This window comes from Typopeltis vanoorti, chromosome 16 (genome assembly GCF_054136105.1).
Source record: "Typopeltis vanoorti isolate ZY-2024b chromosome 16, IOZ_Tvanoo_1.0, whole genome shotgun sequence".
Classification (NCBI taxonomy): domain Eukaryota; kingdom Metazoa; phylum Arthropoda; class Arachnida; order Uropygi; family Thelyphonidae; genus Typopeltis; species Typopeltis vanoorti.
This window is the reverse complement of record NC_143564.1, coordinates 102006884-102029225: the sequence shown is the minus strand read 5'-3', so window position 1 is coordinate 102029225 and position 22342 is coordinate 102006884. Positions and strand designations below refer to the sequence as shown.

General features: G+C 35.9%; 1 protein-coding gene across 1 annotated transcript in view; it reads right to left on the bottom strand.

Annotated features, from left to right (window-relative positions):
- Window positions 1–22342, bottom strand: part of LOC150098224 (SHC-transforming protein 1-like) — a 236289-nt gene that overhangs the window by 193769 nt on the left and 20178 nt on the right. Inside the window, exon 2 of the mRNA XM_090406245.1 lies at window positions 14579–15039. Within this exon, the coding sequence (XP_090262371.1) occupies window positions 14579–14785 (207 nt within the window). The 5' untranslated portion in view covers window positions 14786–15039. The remainder of the gene's footprint in view (window positions 1–14578; window positions 15040–22342) is intronic.

The window sequence follows — 22342 nt, the reverse complement described above, 5'->3', positions numbered from 1 at the left end:
CAGCTTGTTGGAGCATAGAGATGCTGTCTGCTAGGCTACCAAGGCCTACTTCCCATGTCATAGACATGGGAGGGCAATGTCATAAGAGAGAAGGTGGCAGTTCTGCATTTTGAGCACTGCTGTTTCATTTATACAGCATATAGTTTGAGCATAATATTCAATTAATTGTGGATAATGCTAAGCCGTAAACAGGAATGGGTAGCATGTAATTTTTGTCGCCTTATTAGTAATTTTTTAAGAATCCTGATACCAAGCACATTCAAGTGTGCTTGGTATCAGGGATAATTAAAGTAGTAGGCTGTCCCTCTTATACAAATTCATTCTTCCCTCAAACTCACTTCACACATCCAAAAACTCACATCTATTCCTTCTATATAGCCCATGCATTGAATCGTTTGTCATCATGGCTCTTCTTAATTCATTCCTATCATATCTAGGTAATATACTTACGATTTTTTACTTTCTCACTCTTCAGTCTCCCTTCTTCCAACAACCATTTCAAATCCTCTATCATATGAATTTATTGCTAGTTAAGTCATTTGTGCCTGCTAAAATTACAATCTCTTTTGCTTAGCTTTTCTATTTTTCAATTGCACGAGCTATATTTTTCCTTTTTTCTCGAGAAAAAAACTTGAAGTTATAACTCGCTCATTAACAGCATGTTTTATGTTAGAGTCATCATGCCAAATAACATCCCTCTTTTTATAATCAACTTTATTTACCTAATTTTCATTACTCACCAACTTACCTGATACTGTGCTTTGTGTTTTTCATTTTGTTGCTACCTTTCCTATTCTCCCAGTGTTCATCTAATGGCACTTGACTTTCTGTAATTCCCACACGGTCTGTCTAATAATCTGCTTTAACACTGAGATTAAATTATTTTCAATATTGTCTTTAGTGGGGAAAGTCTTCTTGTTCTCTACTTCACTGTTCTTGTTAGCATTCTTTAATTTCATTATTGAAACAAATGTTAGCATTCCATTTCTTATATCACAAATAAAATATTATAAAACACAAAATCTATTAGAATAAACTATAAAATATTCATTTTCTAAGGAAAAAACACAATAAAATGGATAAAAATCACCAATTTTACACACGAGCACTAAATACATTGACTGTTCCCAATGTAGCCTTGAACCGAGATTTCCTCTCATATATGGGGATGGTTACTCTAAAGGCTCCCCTTATTGAGTCCTTTTCTGTACACAATCCAATATCTTTAGATACTCCCCATTAATACACTTCACTCACTTTCACACAGGTTCTCAGTTTCTACTGCTTGCATCTTCCATAAATACTTGTATGGCCACTGTTCCTCAGATTTGTCATAAATAACATCTCCTCTCATGGATGGGCTCTCCATTAAAAAATAAACAAATAAATAAATAATCTGTCGACTTTTTTTTGAACAGCTGAAGGGAAAGCAGAGTGAAGGAGGCCATTCCAAAGAACAGATAAATGGAATGAAATAGGGGGCAGAGCAGCTGATTCGGCAAGTTGATTTGGAGCTGGACTGGGTGCTAGTCAGCTGCAGCTGTTGTTTTATGGTTTTGATTGATGTGGCCAATTCAGCAGAGCATTATCCATGAAAATATCTATCGAAGATGCATAAGGCAGAAAATGAATGACTATGAGAAAGAGGAATCATTAAATGGATTCCATTGAGCAATCTTAGGAGAGAATTTCAGTGCACCACTCTAAATGTGGGAGCAATATTCCACAGTTAGGTGGATTTGTATAGAGTTCACAGTTTTAAAAGTGCAAAATAGTTTATAAATAAACAGAATGAAGGCCTTCATTCCCATGAGGATGATTTCTGAGTAACAGAAATTCTGTTTTCCTGATACAACAAACATCTGTTCCTGTGTTTGGATCAGAAGAACAGAAGCACTAGTCAGACCATGGAAAAGTGGAGTAAAAGTCATGGAGGTCATCCCATTTGGTATCCCTGTAGAGCCAAATAACACAAGACTGAAAACTGCTGGTGAAGGCTGTTCCATGGCAAAGGAGACTGGTATGAGATTGAGTTACCATGAAAAGAAATATAATTTAGCAAAAATGATACGACTGATACATAAGGGGATAAGGACTGAAGGAAGAAGACCTAATCAAATATATATGGAACTACTCTCTAAGTCCTCCTTTCCATAATTTCTCCAACTAGTTTTTTAAAACATGGATGCTACACTGAAAATAAATGTACTTCAACAGTTCCACTTAAGCACATAAATATGATTTTTATTTGGTTCAAGGATGAAACACCAAATATCTATTGCTTTCTTCCACCAATTTAAGTGCATGAAATTCAAATAAAATGAACAAATCAAGAAATAAAATATCTTTCACAGATATTTTAGCAAAATCATACCATAGAGCTTTTTCACACAGTACAGACACCTACCATCTCTAGGTTCCCAACCATCTCTTATAAAAGAATAAAACTATTAAAATCTTAATGAATACTGTTTATGAAATATCACATAAGTGACCAGTTAAAATAAGTAACTTTTTAATTACTATATCACTGATATCTGAGCACGACTTAACAGATCAGAAAATAATACCAGATGAATCAAAGAACATGTCCTAGAAATTTCCACAGTGGGAAACATGGACATCAAATCATTCTTATTTCGGTCTGGTTGATGAAGGCCAGTTCAGAAAACTTTAAATACAAATGCTCAAACATAAAGGAGCTACAACATAATAAGATTATTTGTTTTCATTTTGTCATTTATCCATAGTTAGAGCATGGCCAGTTCAGCAAATCCCAAATTGTTTGTTCTATGTTGTTGAAACTGGATTTGAGACCTTGGAAAATACTGTTCTATTGTTGTAAATCACCTTATTTATTATATATCCTATTCCCTCAGCCATATTGCTGGTGGAGGTAGCTATATGCAACCATACTAGGGCGATGATTATGAGCAAGGTGGTTAACAGTTGCCTTCCTTGCTGTAGCATATTTTATGACTGTAGTCAAGTGTTTTCACAGGACCAGATTGCCTGTTTTGAGGGATGAAAAACTCAAGTTAGTGGGGGAAAAAACCATCCACCTCTGTATGAGACCAGTTAACTCACCTTTAGTCGAAAAAGACTAGATAAAGGTTCCTCATGTCATTGACAGGAATTTAATCCAATGTCTTTCCGACCAAAGGGCTTTGTCTATACTGACTGAGCTATGGAGACTCCTTACTATATAATATATTATTTTATTATTATTATTTTTTTTTTGCCTGTTTCTGCTTTCTTGCATCTTCCTTTACTTTTCCATGTTTCAGACACATGATGTATTACATGAAATGAAGAAACAAAGAAAGGTACAAAAAAAAAAAAAAAAAGAAGAAGAAGAAACAGGCAAAAAATAAATAAATCAAGTGATTTACAGCAATTCCATGACAAAAGGGATGCTTTTCAAGTAACAAAAAGGTGTTTCCAGATGTGACAAGGGCTGTATGTATTCATCAGGGGCATATATTACAGGTGTGCTAATATGTGGTGCATACCGATGGAATATCAATATCACCAATATTATATTTTTGCATTTATTTCTGTTAAAGATTCTCCTAATTGTTTCCTGGCTTTGCAAGATTCCTATATTCACAATATGCTCAGGCAATGCATTTCACCCACCAACCACTCTCCACATAAAGAACGTGTTCTTCACTCCTCTGCTCACACCCTCCTTATAGTTTCCAGGGATGGCTTCTTGTTCTATTCCCCCCCCCCTCCCATTCTATGAAAAATCTCTTCCATGTCAACCTAATAATTGTTATTACAATCCCCAACTAACATGTCTCAATCATATCCCCCCCTCCTCCTATTCACAAGGTTTTGCAATTTACATTCTCTCAATCTGTCCTTGTACTCCACATTCTAAAGGCCACTGACCACCTTTGTGAATCTTCTCTGGACCCTTTCTAACATCCTGGTCACCATGAAAACCTGGCAACCAAATCTGTGCACAATAATCCATGAGGCCTGATCAATGCCTTATATAATGTCATCATAACCTCTTTACTTCTGCATATCAGGGTCCTCCACATCATTGCCATTATCCAACATGACATCTTCACAACTTGTGCAATGCGGCCCCTGAATTTCAGGTCCTTATCCACCATCACTCCCAGATTTCTCCTCTTCTCTACCTCCTTTAAAGTTTCCCCACTAAGTGAATACTTTGCATCCCATTGTTGCTTAGCAAATTTCAAAACCTTTCATTTTGCAGTATTGAACTGACAGTTTCACTTACCTGCCCATTCACACAATCTATTCAAATCCTCCTGTAAGGCCATAACATGTGCTTGACTCAGCATTGTTGTCCCCAATTTTGCATCATCAGCAAACAGCTGCATATTACCCATTAAACACATCCCAATATCATAAATATACAAATTGAACAACAATGGTCCCAAAACTGATCACCACGGCACATCACTAGTGAACTTCCTCTTTTGGGATACTGCACCCACATATACAACTTTTGACACTTATGTGGCAGCCAGTCATCAATCCAACTCAGAAGTCTGTTATCCAATCTAATCCATTTTAATTTATTTAACAGCTTGCCGTGTAGCAGTCTATCAAAAGCTTTTGCAAAATCTAAGTATACCACCGTATATGCATCTCCCATGTTCAAGTAAACCTTAGTGAATAAAGATAGTAAGAAAGAATCATATGTATTAAGAAATAGCTGAATTGTTAAAGTGTTCATTTTAGTACAGTATGCTTTCTGGGGTGACCCATTAACACTTTGGATGCCAAGGGGAGAGGAAAGCAAATGAAAGAATACAAGATAGAGGTGTTAAAGCTATAGCAAGAGCATGATTCAAACATTACAGTGGGGAAGGCTGTCAGTACAGGTGTTGAAGGAATGTACTAAAGAAATATGACAGTGCCTGGATTGGGTTGTTCAATTTGTGTCTTTCAATGCACACTATTCCTAACTACTAGAAGGAGGGCAAGATAATTTCATTACACAAGGGTGATGCTCTGACTGATATGACGATCAAATAGTACCTCTGTGATCAAGGTATTGGAAGGGTTGATTAGAAATGCACATTCACAAAGTAGACAGCATCATGATCTTCTATAGAGGGCTGTATTTCTTAAGGGTAGATCTTGCTTTAGCAGTCTGCTCACATTTTATGAATGAAAGCAGAGATGCATAAAAGAAATGGTTATATACCAAACTTCTGGATTCTGACATAGCATCTGATATGATTCCATGTGAAGATGTTATAAAGTGATTAAAAAAGGATCATCCATCAATGAATCTTTTGACTTCCTGAGAGTCAATAAGAATATTGTCACTGAAGCTTCCTGTCTGACCATAACTTATATGGCCCACATGACAAAATGGAAAAAAACGAACATATTGCATCATAGCTAATTTGAACATCTATGTGAGGCTGTCCTGCATCAACTAGACATAAAATGATTGGATGTCCATCTCAAGGCTGTAGAAGTAGATTGATACAATGAAATTTTTATATAAGGAAGGCACCTAGTTGTACCCTTATGCTAATATCATGCACAATAGGTTCAACCTATAGCATATTAGTATATATACTGCAGACAGGCAGAAGCTGATAAGACAAACCTGGATTGGATTTTAAGACCTACGGATTGTGCTCCTTAGGAAATATACAAAGGGGGGATAGAAAGACTTTCAAAAGACAGGAGAAGAAATTAATGGGGAGGGAGGGAGAGAGAGAGAGAGAGAGAGAGAGAGAGAGAAAAGTCTGTTCTGTTAGTAAGCAGTAAAACTGTGGAGTGTTGTCAGTAATTTCCCCCACTCTCGTCTAAATCTGTTAAAATGCTGCACATTTTATCTTTGAGAAAATTATAGACACCAATTCTGATAAACAGTAACCATAGAAATATTTGTAGAAAATGTAACCAGCAAAAACTATGCAAAAGATAAAAGATGGGTTATTAATCAACATATCTGTGTTCCTCTGTAGTGAGAGCAGTATTTTTAAGGGGGACTGATAGTGGAACTGCAAAAATGCAAGATGATCTGGATGTATTTGTTTAACATCTGTTCAGAGATAAAGTAATCCTAAAGCAAAAAACAAACCCATTTTCATGAATCTCAAAATCCTGTTTTATTCTCTTTTTGTGAGAATAAGACAGCAGTTTGAGTTTTATTAACATGACAATAAACAACATTAAACCTCAGTGAGTTTGAGGGTTGGAATTTAGCGTTGCAGAAAATGATATTCTGGAAATTTTGAGAGAAGGTGCCAAGAAGATAATAAATACAATACATAATGACCATTTTTATGTATTAGCCACCTTGGCAATAATAAAAGCCATTGTCATCAAATTCCTGATATGCAACCTCAAGGGATGCACAGGATACCATGATAATAGATGAAAAGTTTACATTATCACCTACTTCCTATTGACAATTTTCCTCCAAATTAGTACGTTATCAGTCTGGACTCCAATGCTGTCAGATATTAATATTTCAGACTTCGTAAGGGCACTTAGAAACCTGAAATATATGATCCTGCATTACAGTAGCATACACCTACTTTGCTAATGTTTTCTCTCCCCATATAATCCTGAGATCAGATCTACTCACACATTCTTCCATGCTTACAATGTTAAGTGTCTTCCTAATATTGTCATTTTTAATATGATTATGCCATTGATACTATTTGTTCACTCCCCTAATCTGTAGGTCTCCAAGTCTTCGATCAACTAACCCAGCTCGCAGATTCATAAGATAAAACTGGTTGAACACCATATTACATACTGCTAGTTCAGCATTTTGATTAATTTCTCTCTTATTTCAAACAAATTTATTCAGTTGACTCCCCATACTAGCTTTGCTTATTCTGTTATCTATTCCCATATTTATTTGCTATCTTCATTAACAAAGTTGAAAGTGAAATGTTTTCTACAGGTTCTCCATTCAGAATGCAGTTGAAATTTTCCATGTTCCTACCTATTTTATTGTTATTATTGCATGACATCTCAAAGGAGTCCAAGGATGCATCGTGGAGTACACTCCACTCTACACACACATCTCTTTGTCATCCCTACTACTTAATTCTCCACCAACAACACTACTACTACTACTACCACCACCACCACCACTACCAAACAACAACAACAGCATTTTTTGTCTGTAACTTGTGTATGTGTGTTCTCATAGCTGATTTGCCTGTATGTGGAATGAAAAATTAACCTGAGTTTCCAGGAGAAATAACCCTGTTACCCCGATATGAGATTGGCTTTTCAAAGTAGCATTTTTGTTATTGATGACTTTCATACCATATCAGTTACAACCATTATTCAATTTAGTTAAGGAATCCTGCAAAAAATTAGTACTGGATTTATTTAGGAATATAACATTATCAGCATAAAGTAAAGTGCTGAGATTAACATCTATAATTCTGATATCAGATTTAATACAAAATTCCTTCACAATGCAAACGATAATGAACAACTGTGAATACAGGGTGTACCCTAGTCATATGCCCAGTTTTACATCAAATCGAAGCTTTCTATACCTCCTGCAATTCTAAGTTTTAGCTTAAAACTTAAATACAGGGAATGTATTGTCAGTATAGTGTTCCACTTATCCCACATAACTGTAATGTTTTGAACAGCTTTTCTCTTGGTGCATTATTGTCTTTTCCAGATCTACAAAACTTATATACAGACCATTGCTATATTCCCATCATTTCTCAAATATTTGCCTTAAAGTGAAAATCTGATCCTGACAATCTTTGTTTGGCCTGAACCCAGCTTATTCTACTCCAAGTTTCTCTTCCACATTTTTCTTACCCTCTTCTCAAGTATGTTTGCATAAATTTTACCCAGAACACTCAATAGAGAAATCTCTCTGTAATTCTCATTCAGTTTTCTTATATTTCCTTTTTATTATAGATGAATACTACTACTACGAGCTCTTCTTCAATCATCTGGAATTTGATCTTCTGACCACATTCTCAATTAGGCAGTGCAGCCACTATAAAACTTTTATATCTCCATACTTCAGCATTTCTGATTGAATATGATCACTGGCCTGGTTGGCCGAGTGGTTAGCATATCGCATATCTGCTCACCAAAAGGCTGTGGGTTCGAATTGCGATAGATGTTTGTGATTGTCTATGAAAATACTAGTGGTGGTGATGGGTAGTGGATGCCATTGGTGAATTGAGTGGTGGAGATAAAGAGTTGTAGAGTAGGTGTCTGGAGGTGTCACATAATAATAATAATAATATCATCATCTACTTCAGCTACCTGCCCAGGTTTTTTTTTTTTTGATGATTTTATCTGCCTTAAGTATTGACGTGTGCTCCTGATTAGATTCCTCTTGAATATTTTACCACCATTATGCCACTTCTAGATTTATTTTAAAATCTTTCCAAGTAATGACTCCAAATATGTATGATATTTTTATCTTCAGTTTATGAGAAATCAAGGAGGAATGCTGTAAAAGCACTCCTCCTTGATTTCTCACCTTTTACAATAGCATCCAGAACATTTGCCGCCTTCCTGATATTTATCTTCTATATTCTTCCCAGTCTTCCCAGGACTTTTGTTGAGCTACTGTTATGCACTACTTCACTTTCTTAGATTTTTCTCTGTATTCTCTTAGAGCACATGCTGACATATTTGATAGGAATTTCCAATTGCTTTCTTATTCTTCTCCATGATAGTCTCTTTGAATTCTGGGGTCTCCACCATGGAGTTTGATGTTTCTATCCTTTCAGATAACTTCACAACATGCCTCTTTGGTGAATCAATCAATATTTTCTACAGTCTACTAATGAGTCTCCACAGTGTGGTTCTTGTTTCCAACCTGTTTCATTTTTTCTTGAACAGTATTTGTATACTTAAGTCTACAGTTTGCCTTTGAAAACTGTTGATCTTGCATTTTTTTTAAACTTACATATTTTTCTTTTCAATCATATTTTTATTCTGCTCAAAACTAAATGATGCTGACATGTTAATTCAAATGCCTTATATTTCTCGTGACCTGAAGCATGAAGATATATTATCATCAACAATAATATAGTTAATGAAACTTTTCTTATTTCTTGCATCTTCTCTCCATGTCAATTTGTGTGCATCTTTATGGTGGAACATGGTTTGAGTGATAACTAGTGTTTTATAACTAGTATGATGTGCATCATCATCTTCAGTCACCCAACCTGATGTTCTGTTTCTGACTGAACCTCACATTTCTACTAAATCAACCACAGCTCATCTTAACTGTCCAAGTTACACCCTGTATGACTCCTTCTGCCATAAGAGTGGTAACAGTGTTTTACTGAGTTCTGATATTTCTTGCTAAAGAATGCCTAACCTAGAATCTCACCTTTTTGACCTCCTGTGGCTTAAAATTTCTTTGCCACATTTTGCTTCATTCATCTGCTGCCTCTATGTGCTCATAATTCTGAAAATCATTCTGACCTTTTTGACTTCCTATCTTCAAAGCTCAATTTCATACAGTCAGAATTCCAAACAGTGAAATCATCCTTCTTTGTGATTTCAATTCTAAATGCTCCCCTCTTTTGAATTTTGCTGACCAAGCTGGAAGAGAGGCAGAGATTTTTGCTGTAAACAAGGCATTGAAACAGATCATCCATCTCCCTACCTGAATTCCTGACAATTCTCTTCAATCATCCAATACTTTAGATATTTTCTTAACTAGTTCTCCTTCCAGGTACTCTGTTCAGGTAACTACTCCTCTTAGCAGTTCAGACCACAATCTTATCCAAGTTTTGTCTCTAGTGGAACTTCCTTCCTTTGCCCATTCACAGCCTTGCATGCTCTGGCATTACAACAATGCCAAGCTGTTGTAATGACTTGCATGACTTTACTTTTCCATGGTCAAACTACTGTTCATTCTTCAGATCCAAATATTGTGTTCTTGTTACAGAAATAATCCATATTGGAATGGAAACTTTTATTCCTTACTCTGTTCAAATTCTCTAACCCATATCTAAACCATAGTTCTCCAAAAAAAAGTGTGTGCCACGGATGTCCATGAAAAGTATACAGCCTTTCATAAGTGGCATGAGACCAAAACACTAGCTTCATAGCCTACATAGTTGTCCACAACACTCGTAAAAAAGGTAGAAAACTTGCTGCCTGTGACACTGGCAATGATGCTGTCTGGTCCCTCGCCAAAGTCATCAGGTGCAACTTTTGTCCATCTGTGCTTCCTCTATCTCACCCCTAAAGACTAAGCTGATGTATTGGCTTCATTCTTCTCTTCCAATGCCTACATAGATGACCAAGGAAAATTACCTCCTTCCTTGCCTAGAACACTGCATCTCATGCCTCCTGCGACCTTCTGCCAGAAAGACAGAAGAATCTTGACTAACTTAGATACCACAAAGAGAGCATCTCTTAAGTAGAATGGTTGGAATTCCACCAGTACTGGTGGAATTCCAACCATTCTACTTAAGAGATGTACTCCTGAGCTAACACCTATTCTCTTATCTATTCATTAAACTGTACTCAGCTGGCATCCACCTTTCAAGCATGGAAGAAAGCTCATATACCAGTTCCCAAAAAAGGAAATAAATGTTTACCATCAAGCTATTGACCCATTGCCCTCACATCAATTTTGTCTAAAGCAATGGAGAAGTTTATCAACAATCAACTTCTTCAACACTCTGAGAACTGCTATCTAATTAGTGACCACCAGTATAGATTTCACCACTCTAGATCTATAGGAGATCTACTAACCTATGTCACTCACATTTGGACCCTTTTCATGGAAACATTTGGAGAAACCTGTGTCGTTGCTCTTGACATCGGTGAGGCTTTTGATAGGGTCTGGCATGAAGAGCTTCTCAATAGGTTGCCATCATTTGGATTGCATTTGTTCTTATGTAAATGGATCACCATTTTTCTCTCAGATCAATCCCTATGTGTAATGATGGATGGTGTTCTCTCATCAGACTTTCCTGTCAATGCTGGTGTCTCTCTGGCTCTGTCATTTCATCCACCCTATTCCTGATTTATATAAATGACCTGCTCTCACTGACTGCAAATTCTATTCATATTGCTGATGATAGCACAATCCACTTGTCCTACTCATGTGACAAGCCTTGGAGGACTCAATCATTTCAGGCTTCAAGATCATCTATAATAAGTACCCTGAACACCAATCTCCACAGTATCCTTCACTGGGGTGAAAGCAACTAATCACTACAATGTTTCCAAAATGCACTTTTGCTTGTTTTCCAGTCAAGACTAAATCTCTCTTCTCAGACTGACTCTTATTCCAAACCTTTCTTGGCACAATTAGATCATTTCAATAGCATCATCTGCTTCCAAAAAATTTGGTATCCTTTTCTGGTCAATAAATAATATTTCCATGCTGAACAGTTACTTACTCTATATAAATCCTAAATCTAACCAACATCGGAATACTGAACTCACGTATGGAGATGGTGCACCTAAGACTTCCCTAAAAATTCTTGATACTGTTCAGAAAAGAGCAGTCCGGTTGATAAATGACACTTCTCATACAAACTCTCTTTAGCCACTTTCCCCATAGAAGATCAGTTTCTACACTGTGTCTCTTCCATATCACTGTTCAGAAGAACTAGCAGAAGTTGAATTGCATATTCACTGAACCTGCTATTCCCAGTCATCTTTCATTCCTTCCACCTCAATTCTGTGGAAGTTTCCCCTCATGAAACATTTCTAAAGGACTACAATCTTCAACAGTTGAAGAATATCAACACATTACTATTCATGACACTGCCCTCACATTTCCAAATATCTCTTATGGCTACTACTGAATTAGTGTATCATAGCAACAAGATTAACACTAAAATGTAAACTGGAACAAAATAACCATTTCTCTAAGATCAAGATTTAAATTTAATCCTCTAAGAAATCAAATGAAAAGATGAAACCCCCCCCCTCACCTCCTCATTAAAATCTCCATAGGTCAGTCAGTATAGACAAAGCCCTTTGGTCGGAAAGACCTGGGTTTGATTCATGTCCATGACATGAGGAACCTTTAACTGGTCTCTTTCGACTAAAGGTGAGTTAGACGATCTCATATGGAGGTAGAAGGTTTTTTCACCTGGAAATTCAGGTTTTTTTGTCCCTCAGAATAGGCAAACTGGCCCCATGAACACACACAGATCTATAGTCATAAAATACATATTTAATCCCTCATTAAATAAATAACCTTCTCATTTAAACAAAAATGACTGCTTGCACATCCCAATTATGGACAGTCCTCATACCATAATACAAGAAAGTAAACGTAAATTCAGAGCAGTGCCTATGGTTGAGAAAATGCACATTAAAAACTATACAATAAATAAAAGATTTATAAAAGGAAATACATTTGGGCTTATTTGGTAGTAACAATATAAAAATGAAAACCGACTAGTTTCATCATAGATACTTGTGGCTTCTTCTGGGTTAGGACGAATAAAAAATACAATAGAACTAACATGTACTATAACATTACTAAACTACATAAAAAGATATAGGAACCATTACAATATAAGTTGAAACAAAACCACGTGGAACATGAGAGCTGGCTCGAGTTAGCTATTGTTCAGTAATGTATACAGATAGTTAGCTGAAAAGTCTGAAATGCAGAAAGATCCAATAAGTGATTTCCAAATATCACAAGGATCAATCCTTGATTCCTACTGAGTGCACTTATGAACAAATGACCATGGTAGATTCTTTTGTTATGAGCAGTGAAAGTTCTCTATGTAAAGCATGGAGCACTTATTCCATTCAATGTTATGGTGTGTGCACATGAGAGAGAGAGAGAGAGAGAGAGAGAGAGAGAGAGAAATTTAAAGCTATGCTCAAGTAGTTGCCTTCTCTGTTGTTATTGACATCTCCAATATGTTCGTTTGTCTTATTACCAAACTTCTAGATGTTTGTCCTATGTAAGAAATGTAAGAAAGGCCACAAGGACATTTCCCACACATATCATAACAATTAATGGAATAAGAGCTTCATGTCTGACATAGAGGACAATTTCGCTGCTCATAACATAAAAGAATCTACCATGGTCATTCGTTCACAAGACATACTTTATAGGAATTGAGGATTGATTTTGTGTGATATTTGAAAATTTGCTCATTATATCTTTCCATATGTCAGACTAACTTTTCAGCCAACTACCTGCACACATTACTGAACAATAGCTAACTCGCATCAGCTCTCATATTTCTTGTGGTCTCTAGTGTCCAATAAACTTCTTTATTATTTCTAACCCAACTTTCAGATCCATAACTTAAAATTCATTTAAACATTGTCTTATAAGCTGCTAGTTCCATTTCTTAGCTAATTTCTCTCATATTCCATATAGTTATTCAACTGGCTCACCATCATATCAATTTTACTTATTCTGTTGTCTCTTTCCATATTTAACTTATCACTTAACTAAAAATTGTGACTAAATAGCTGAAATATTTTACTTGTTCTATAGGTTCTCCATTGAGAATGCAGCCGCTTGCCAATTTTCAGTTTTGATCATTTTATTGCTGATTTTCATACCCATTTTTTATAACTGTTATTCGATTTAGTTAAAGAATCCTGGAGATATGCACTGGATATGTTTAGGAAGAACTCATATGCATCAAGTAAAAAGTTAAGTTTGATAGCACCAATTCTGATATTCAATTTAATTCTACTTTCATTCACAATGTGACCTATACAGATGATGAATAAGAGTGAAGATAATGCAAACCCTTGTCTTATACCTGATTTTAAATCAAACCATTTTTCTGTACTTGTTTGAAATCTAACTTCTGATTTACAAGTTAAATTAGTGACTGTATATTGCTCTATATACTCTGCTATTTATTCCATATAATTGAAGAGGTTCGAAAAACTTTTCCCTTGGCACTTTGTGATATGCTTTTCCCATTATACAGATCCTTCTTTATTATATCACCATGATTTTTCAAAAACTATTTGTCATAAAGTGAAAATCAGATACTGATAATCCCGAACTGGCCTGAACTCAGCTTGTTCTTCTCCAAGTTTCTCATCCACAATTTTCCTTAGTCACTTCTCAAATATGCTTGTTGTGTAAATTTCACTTGGATACTTAGTAGGGAAGTTCCTCTAATTCTGATGTTCAGTTTCATTTTCCCTTTCATAGATGAAACTATGAGAGCTGTACTATTCCAATCATTTGAAAGCTGACTTTCTGACCAGTCTTTCTGAAAAATGCAGTTGATGCCACTGTAAAAATGTTATACCTTCGTATTTTAGCATTTCTAGTCAAAAATCATCTACTTAAGCTGCTTTTCAACATTTCAGGTTTCTGATTTCTTTTTCTCCTATCTCAAGTAATGATATGTGCTCCTGACTGAATACCATTCAAACATTTTCTATCACTGTTCTGTCACCTTGTTTTATTTAGCAATCTTTGAAAGTAATTACTCCAAACATCCAGAGTATCTTTATCAGCAAAATCATTAAAAAAATTGAAAAAACTCTGCAAATTCCAATCAAGTATTACCTTGAACAGGTATAAAACAATTTCAGAGCAGATTATAAACATACAATTAATAGAACTAGGTAGTACTTAAAATCTTACCCTGACTCCATAACAGACCCCAGTATCTGCTATTAGGTGATCTGGATGCAACCATCCATGTAAAGGTTTATTGATGAAGCTACCATCTCTATTCCAAGTGGCACTGCTGGTCCCAACAATGTTAATACCGCCTACTTGTCTAGGATCAGGGAGGCTGCTATTATTTTCGGTGGCACTAGAAGTTGAAAGAAGTCTAGTTCTTGGCATGTTTATTGTAGAAAGAATGAAAAAACACTATACATTTAATGAGGCGATATGAAATGGAAACAGAATCACTGAGAAATGAAATTCACATCTTTTGAAAGCTTCAGTTTCAGAAATACTGTTGGCAAAGCATTCTCACTATGAATAAAAATAAATTACAATCTGGCTATTTAGTGAAATGGGCGATAGCTGACATTGGTCCTCAGTTAATTTACATGTCAATCCATGTGCTTCTGCTGGTGATTCTTCAACCATATCTAAAATAAAATATCATAATTATTTTCTAAAATTTAGATAACTGAACATCCAAACAGAAAACATATTAATTTATACACACATCTGATTCTTGTATTATACAACAAAATTTTTGTATAGAAATTTTAAGAAAACAGATAAAGCAGTGAATAGTTTTCACTACATCTTTCTTTAAAGTTATTTGTTACTATTATTATTATTATTATTGACACTTCCAAGGAGTCCAATGATTAATAATGGGAGAGCACCCTACTCCACTCTGCTACATACAAACACATGCACACACATCTAACCGTCTCCTCTACTACTTAATTCTCCTACTACACATAACTACCATCAATGCCATCTACTGCCCATCAACACCAACAATATTTTTTGTCTGTAAATTGCATGTGTTCTGAAGGCCGATTTGCCTGTATGTGAGATGAAAAACCAGAGTTTCTAGCAGAAAAACCCTACTACTTCCATATGAGATCAGCTAACTCACCTTCAAATGAAAAAAAAAAAAAAAACATAAAGATTCCTCTCAGAACGAGAATCGAACTTAGGCCTTTTCCAATCGAAGGGTGCAATATGTTAAGTGTCTGCTCTGTACTGAGAAAGACAAGTCTAATTGAGATTTCTCATAGCAGAATGATGAACTTCAATAACAGAAAAACACACATGGAAAAGTTAATATTTAATACTTGCAGAATTTTTGGCAAGGTTTCCTGGCCATTGTCAATGTATACAGTTGAAAAGAGATAAACAAATTAGAACAGAATTTAAAATTTGAATGACAATATATACTATCCACTGGAAGAGGACAGCTCAACCTGCAACCACCAGAATTCAATGAAATAAATTTAAATAATGATTAATTCATGAAACAATGAGGTGTGTGGCTTAGGATGACTTCCCAAAATTATGAAAGTTTAAGATAGTCACTCTTGCTGAGGTTTGGTCTGTGGATGTAGACTTCCACAACTTGGTATAGTCTATCAAGTAAAAAATAACTTCTGTGTGAGACTTCAGTTTTATTTAATTACAGTGAATTCTATGTCTAATAAATATGGCATGGATAGCTAAACTAGACTGCTCAGAGACTCATGAAGTAGAATATTATTATTTTGGTAACCTCCACGGAGTCAACAGGCTCATCGTGGAACTTTTATATATATATATATATATATATATATATATATATATTAGGATAACCAAGTAATTTTATAAACTTGGTTATTTTAACTCCTAATCCCAAGTATGCAAACAATTAAGTTTGCACCTGAAACAAAGTTCAAGTCTAAAGATGTTACAACACCAGGGCAACTCATTGTAAATAACCAAGTTTATAATACTTGGTTATCCTAATATACAATATCCCCAAGTTAAAAAATTTATTACACACACACACATATATATATATATCTTCATATAATCTTCATGTTCTTTAAGGTGAATCTCAGCTGAATGACTCTCTTGCCCATAATAACAAAGAGTGCATGAACTTTCACAATTTTGGGAAGTTATCCTAATCCATACTCCTCATTTCTGTATTTCATGAATTAATAATTATCGAAATGTATTTATTTGAATTTTAATAGTTGTAAATGGAGTTATCCTCCTGCAGTGCATAGTATATATTGTCACATCCTTGCATTTTAAATGTTGTTCTCATTTGCTTATCTTTTTCATCTACATGCATTGACAATGGCTAGAAGCATAGCCAAAATTTCTCAAGTATTTTATATGTTAATTTTTCCATTACTGAATTTTATCATTATGTCAATGAAAGCCCCCTCCCCAGGTTATAAATGAAGATGCTAAGAAATTATATTCTCCGTTAATCCTTTATCCAAGTGTAAGCAAATAAAGTTTGCACGCGAAGTATCTTCACAACTAGGCTACTTGTATATAGAGGCTAATGACCTCATATTAATTGCCTTAGTATTCCATAATGCAAAACATACATCTTTTCAGGTATGTATAAGAGGATGTATGCTAGAAATTCGTTTATCATTATTTCATTCATATTTCCATATTTCATTCAATGTTCATAGCAGATGTAATATTGGTTCTTGAAGTCTCTTCCTCTACAGAATGGCCAGTTTGTCCAAAATATGAAATATGGCATTTGCAAGGCATAGTAAAGAGAGAACAGTGAAAGTTTATGCATTAGAAATGCAAGGACATCTTACTGATAGGAAAATATGCAGGAGTTAAGTTATGTTTCTTCAGGATTCTAGCAATTAGTTAGAAGATGCCAGAGATGTAGGGAATAGGAACTCTACTTTTATACAGGGTTATAAGAGATCAGACTGTAGGAATAATATGCTAAATCCATCGGGAAGGGTAAACAATTTAACTGAGCATTTGACTTAATAGTACCTAGTTCATGTTGTAAAGAAGTGAAATGAAGAAGCAAAGAAGGTGAATCCCATTGAGTCCTAACAAGGACCAATTCAGAAGGTGGTGAAAATATCTTATGTGAGCACTCAAAAGACAAGAAAGAAACTTGTCACTGCAATAAGCACACTGTTATGAACTATATCAATTCTCCTACATTTAACACTGCAGGTTCTTTCTAGTCTTTGGAGTGCTCATACAAGATATTCTCAGTTTTATCAAAAATTCCTGCAATGAGTCTTGATTCCATGGTGGTCTGTTGTTAATAATAATAAATTCATTAGAATTTGGCTAAAATCAAAAATGTTATTACATAACCCACTGATGTCATGATAAATTCTGATATCAGTTCATGGCTAAAAGTAATTGTTATTGGAAGACGTTCTCCTAACATATTTTTTTTTTTTGTAATGGGTAGTGATAAAAGAGTTGTGGTCCCATTGTATAAAGCTTTGATCACTGATCGGACCACATATGGATTTCTGTGCACAGATCTGGTCACTGGAATTTGAAGGAGATGAAGTAATCTTGACAGGGTGCAGAAACAAATTGCAAAAATGATATCAGGACTGTTTAATGTTGATTATGAGAATAAGGTTATACATACTGCACAGTTTGGTGGATAGAAAATGAAAGAAAGTGGGAGGGGATATGATTATGAAATTTAAGATGCTGAAGGCTTATTATTGAATTAACACTGAGGAATTTTTTTCATTCATATGATAGAATGAACGAGAGGAACAAGGACAAGGGGCCACCTCCAAAATTTACAAAAGGAAGTAGTGAGTAAAAGGGTAAGAAGTAAGTTTTTTGCATGGAGAGGAGGTAGGAGCATGGAATGCATTGCTTGAAAGGGTGGTTAAAGTGTGAATAGTGGATGAGTTCAAGGAGTAGTGCAATAGAATTTGTATTAACTAGTGTAGAGTTCCCACAATGAGTCTTGTGACTCCACAGAGGTCAAGAAAATAATAATAATGCATTCAGGATATTTCAGCTGGAATAACAAATATACAAATAAATATATGGCACAGTCATGGGAAGTCCCTTTCATCCAACTTAGCCAACCATTATTCAGAATGCCTAGAAGATGAGAATGCCCTGTTCTCATCCATTCATCACACAGTCTTCTTTTGGGTCGGCTATACAGACAAACTTTTAGCAAGTGGTCACATCTAGATAATTTCCTCATTCCTTTCCTAGAACAGATCTGCAAACCAACTCAGATATATTCAGCATAACTCACACCATCATCCAGCCGCAAAAGTAAAAGGCATCATCAAGCTGCTTCATAAAACTCATCCTATCTGTTCCCCTACTCCTTTACGACGAGAAGTGGCATTACTAAAATGAGAATACAATTAAATGGGTTTAACTATGGAGAATTCAATGCACTGACTCCTACAATCCAAACTCCCAATAATTTCAATGTGGACTGTCCCCCCCCCCAAAAAAAAAGCATCATCAAGACCCTACTTCATGAAACTTACTCAGTCTGTTCCTCTACTTTCTTACAATGCCTCTGCCAAAGGAAGGTCTTGTTTTAATAATCTATTCAAATTTCATAATAAAGTAGTAGTGGAGTTGGATAAGATATACACCATGTTTTAGGATTTTGCAATGAATAAACTTTGGCAAAATAAATGGTTAATGTACAAACTTGATTAGTTGGGAATGAATAAGCCGAGGATACGAATAAGTTTGGCTTGTTCAACGTTTACTGGCAGCAAAGGTCATACTGCACCTGCTCAAGGTTATTATTATTACACTAGCACCTTCATGGAGTCCAAGACTCATTGAAGGTCTACTCAACACATATCAGCAGTTAGTGTGCAACATATTTACACTTAAAATCTAAAAAAAACACAACTTTCAGGAATAATCAATTGCACTCACACAATGTTGATCATACAAGTCCTTAAACTCATTCACTAATGACACACTCACCACTTTCTCTGGCAGCAGATTCCTCTAGCTCACAACTTGTCATGAGAAATATCTGCTCCTCACTCCACTTTTCACTGAACTCTTGTTCAACTTTGATGAATGACCTCTTGTTCTTTCCCTTTCTACCTTGTTTCGAAAAAGGTCTCCTATCTCTCTCCTATAAAATCACTCACCATTTATTTCTCTGTTATCGCCCCTCCTACCTCAATTCTCAGTTACTAAATCTGTTCTCACAGTCAAAATACATAACCCTGAAATCATCTCAGTTATTCTCCTTTGAACCTTTTCTAATGTTTCTTCATTATCCTTAAAGCCAGGAGACCAAACCTATGCACAATAACCCACACAGGATCAAATGAACGTTTTAAATAATGGTACAACTTCTTTGTCAAGACTTACTAATATTATTATTATTATGGACAACTCCAAGGAGTCCTTAGACTCATCGAGGGAGGCCCTAAACATCATGTCAGCAACTATTCAGCTTCCACACAGTATCAATCATCCCTTGCCTTGAACCCACTCACAGTCATGGCACCCACAACGCACTCTGGCAACTTATTCCACTCATTCACCACTCTCCATGCAAAAAACCTAATTCTAACACCTTTGATAACCACATTCTTGCCCAGTTTTCACGGATGGCCCCTAGTCCTCCCACCACCAGACCTGTTCTGAAAAATATACTCTAAATTAATCTTATAGAAACCATTCAGTAATAATTTGAATGTCTCAATCATATCACTCCTCTTCCCCCTATCAACCAATGTCTGCAATCCACCTTCAACCTGTTCTCACAAGGTTCATTCCATAGGCCTGCTATCATCTTGGTCACTTGCCTCTGGATCCTCTCTACCTCCTCCCTATCAAGAAGAAACCCTGGCGCCCAGATCTGGACAGAGTAGTCAAGATGGGGTCTTATCAAGGCTTGATACAGAGGAACAATAACTTGCTTGTCTCTGCTCGTCAAAGTATTCTTCAGTAACCAAGTGATTTGATGAGCTGATTTAGCCACTTTTGCAATGTGCCCCCTAAACTTCAACTCCCTATCCACCAATACCCCCAAATCCCTGGAGTACAGTTTCACCCCAAAATGCATAACCTTACACTTTGCCACATTAAATTGACATTCATTCTCCTTAGCCCAGTCCCCCAATCTATCCAAATCATCTTGCAAAATTTTGACATCATGTGCATTCACTGTTGCTCTACTAATGTCCTTTTCATTATTCCAGCAATCCCCTGTGTCATCTTCAGTACATTTGCTGTGTGTCGCCTGAACTTCAATCCTCTATCCACAATCATTCCCAAATTCAGGACATATTGCAAAGGTGGTGAAGGTAACACAGAGGATTGCTGCAATTATGAGAAGAACACTGACCTGCAGAGATAAAAGGGTTATCATTCTGTTGTATAAGTCTTTGATCAGACCACACTTGGACTATTGTTCTCAGATTTGGTCCCCAGGATTTGAAGGGGATAAATTAACTGTGGAAAAGATACAAAGACGGATGACAAAGATGGTCTCAGGACTGTACAAGGATAGTTATGAGAATCGGCTGAGGAAATGTGGACTGCAGAGTTTGGCAGATAGAAGAAGGAGAGGTGATATGATTGAGACTTTTAAACTGTTGAGAGGTGGTTACAGGGTTGACACTGGGGAGTTCTTTCCCTTGGTTGAACAGCGGGAAGGAGTGATGACAAGAGGCCATCCCTGGAAGATACAAAAGGAAACTGTGAGCAAGAGGGTGAGGAGTGGTCTCTTTGCATGGAGGGTGGTTGAACCGTGGAATGCATCGCCTGATGGAGTGGTGAGAGCGAGAACGGTCAATGAGTTTAAGGAGTAGTATGATAGACTTTGTGTTTTTTAGGGGGGACCTCCCCTCGATGAGTCTTGACAGACTATGTTCTTAGGAAGGACCTCCCCTCGATGAGTCTTTTGACTGCATGGAGGCCTGAATAATAATAATAATAATAATAATAATAATAATTCCTTGCTTCCTCCACCTCTTGAAGTGCATTTTTGTTAATATAGTACACTGCATTCCGTTTCTCTGGTCTGAAATACAAAACTTCAAACATTTTGAAAATAAAGAGACATCCCCAATCATCTTGCCCACAAGGCCATTCTATTCAAATCCTCCTGAAGTACTAACATCAGAGTTACTTCTCATAACTCTTTCCAACTTTGCATCATCTGTAAACAACTGAATGTCTCCCTTTATGCCAGATACTATGTTGTCAATATATAAATTAAATAACAGTGGCTTCAACACAGAACACTATGACAACCCACTTTTTACCATTCCTTTCTGTGACACCACTACCCATAGGTAACACACTGATATCTATTACTTAGGTAGACTTCAATTCATGTCACTGGTCTCCTATCAATTCCTTGCAATTACAAAAATTAATTTATTGTGTGGTACTTTATCAAATCCCTTTACAAAATCAAGAAATATTACATTATAATCTTCACCCTTATCCAGCACTTCATCATGCTATTGTTAAATACAATCAAATTAATATTTGAATTAGTGAAAGGTGTAAATGTAATAAATGTAAATGTGTCAACCCTGTAACCACCTCTCAACAGTTTAAAAGTCTCAATCATATCGCCTCTCCTTCTATCTACCAAACTCTGCAGTCCACATGCTCTCAGCTGATCCTCATAACAAACATTGTACAGTCCTGAAACCATCTTTGTTATCCGCCTTTGTACACACTTTCCACAGTCCATTTTTCCCCTTCAAATCCTGGGGACCAAATTTGAGAACAATAGTCTAAGTGTGGTTTGATTGGGGTCTTATACAATGGAATGTTAATGCCTCGAAAACTGTCTTCTTCATGAAACTTTAGTATATTGTGTTTAATTTTAAGAATCAAGCGAAGCCAGGAAACAATTAGGTGAGACTTTAACAGGAATAAATGCAAAAATATAACATCAGTGATATTGCTATTTCCGTGAGTGTG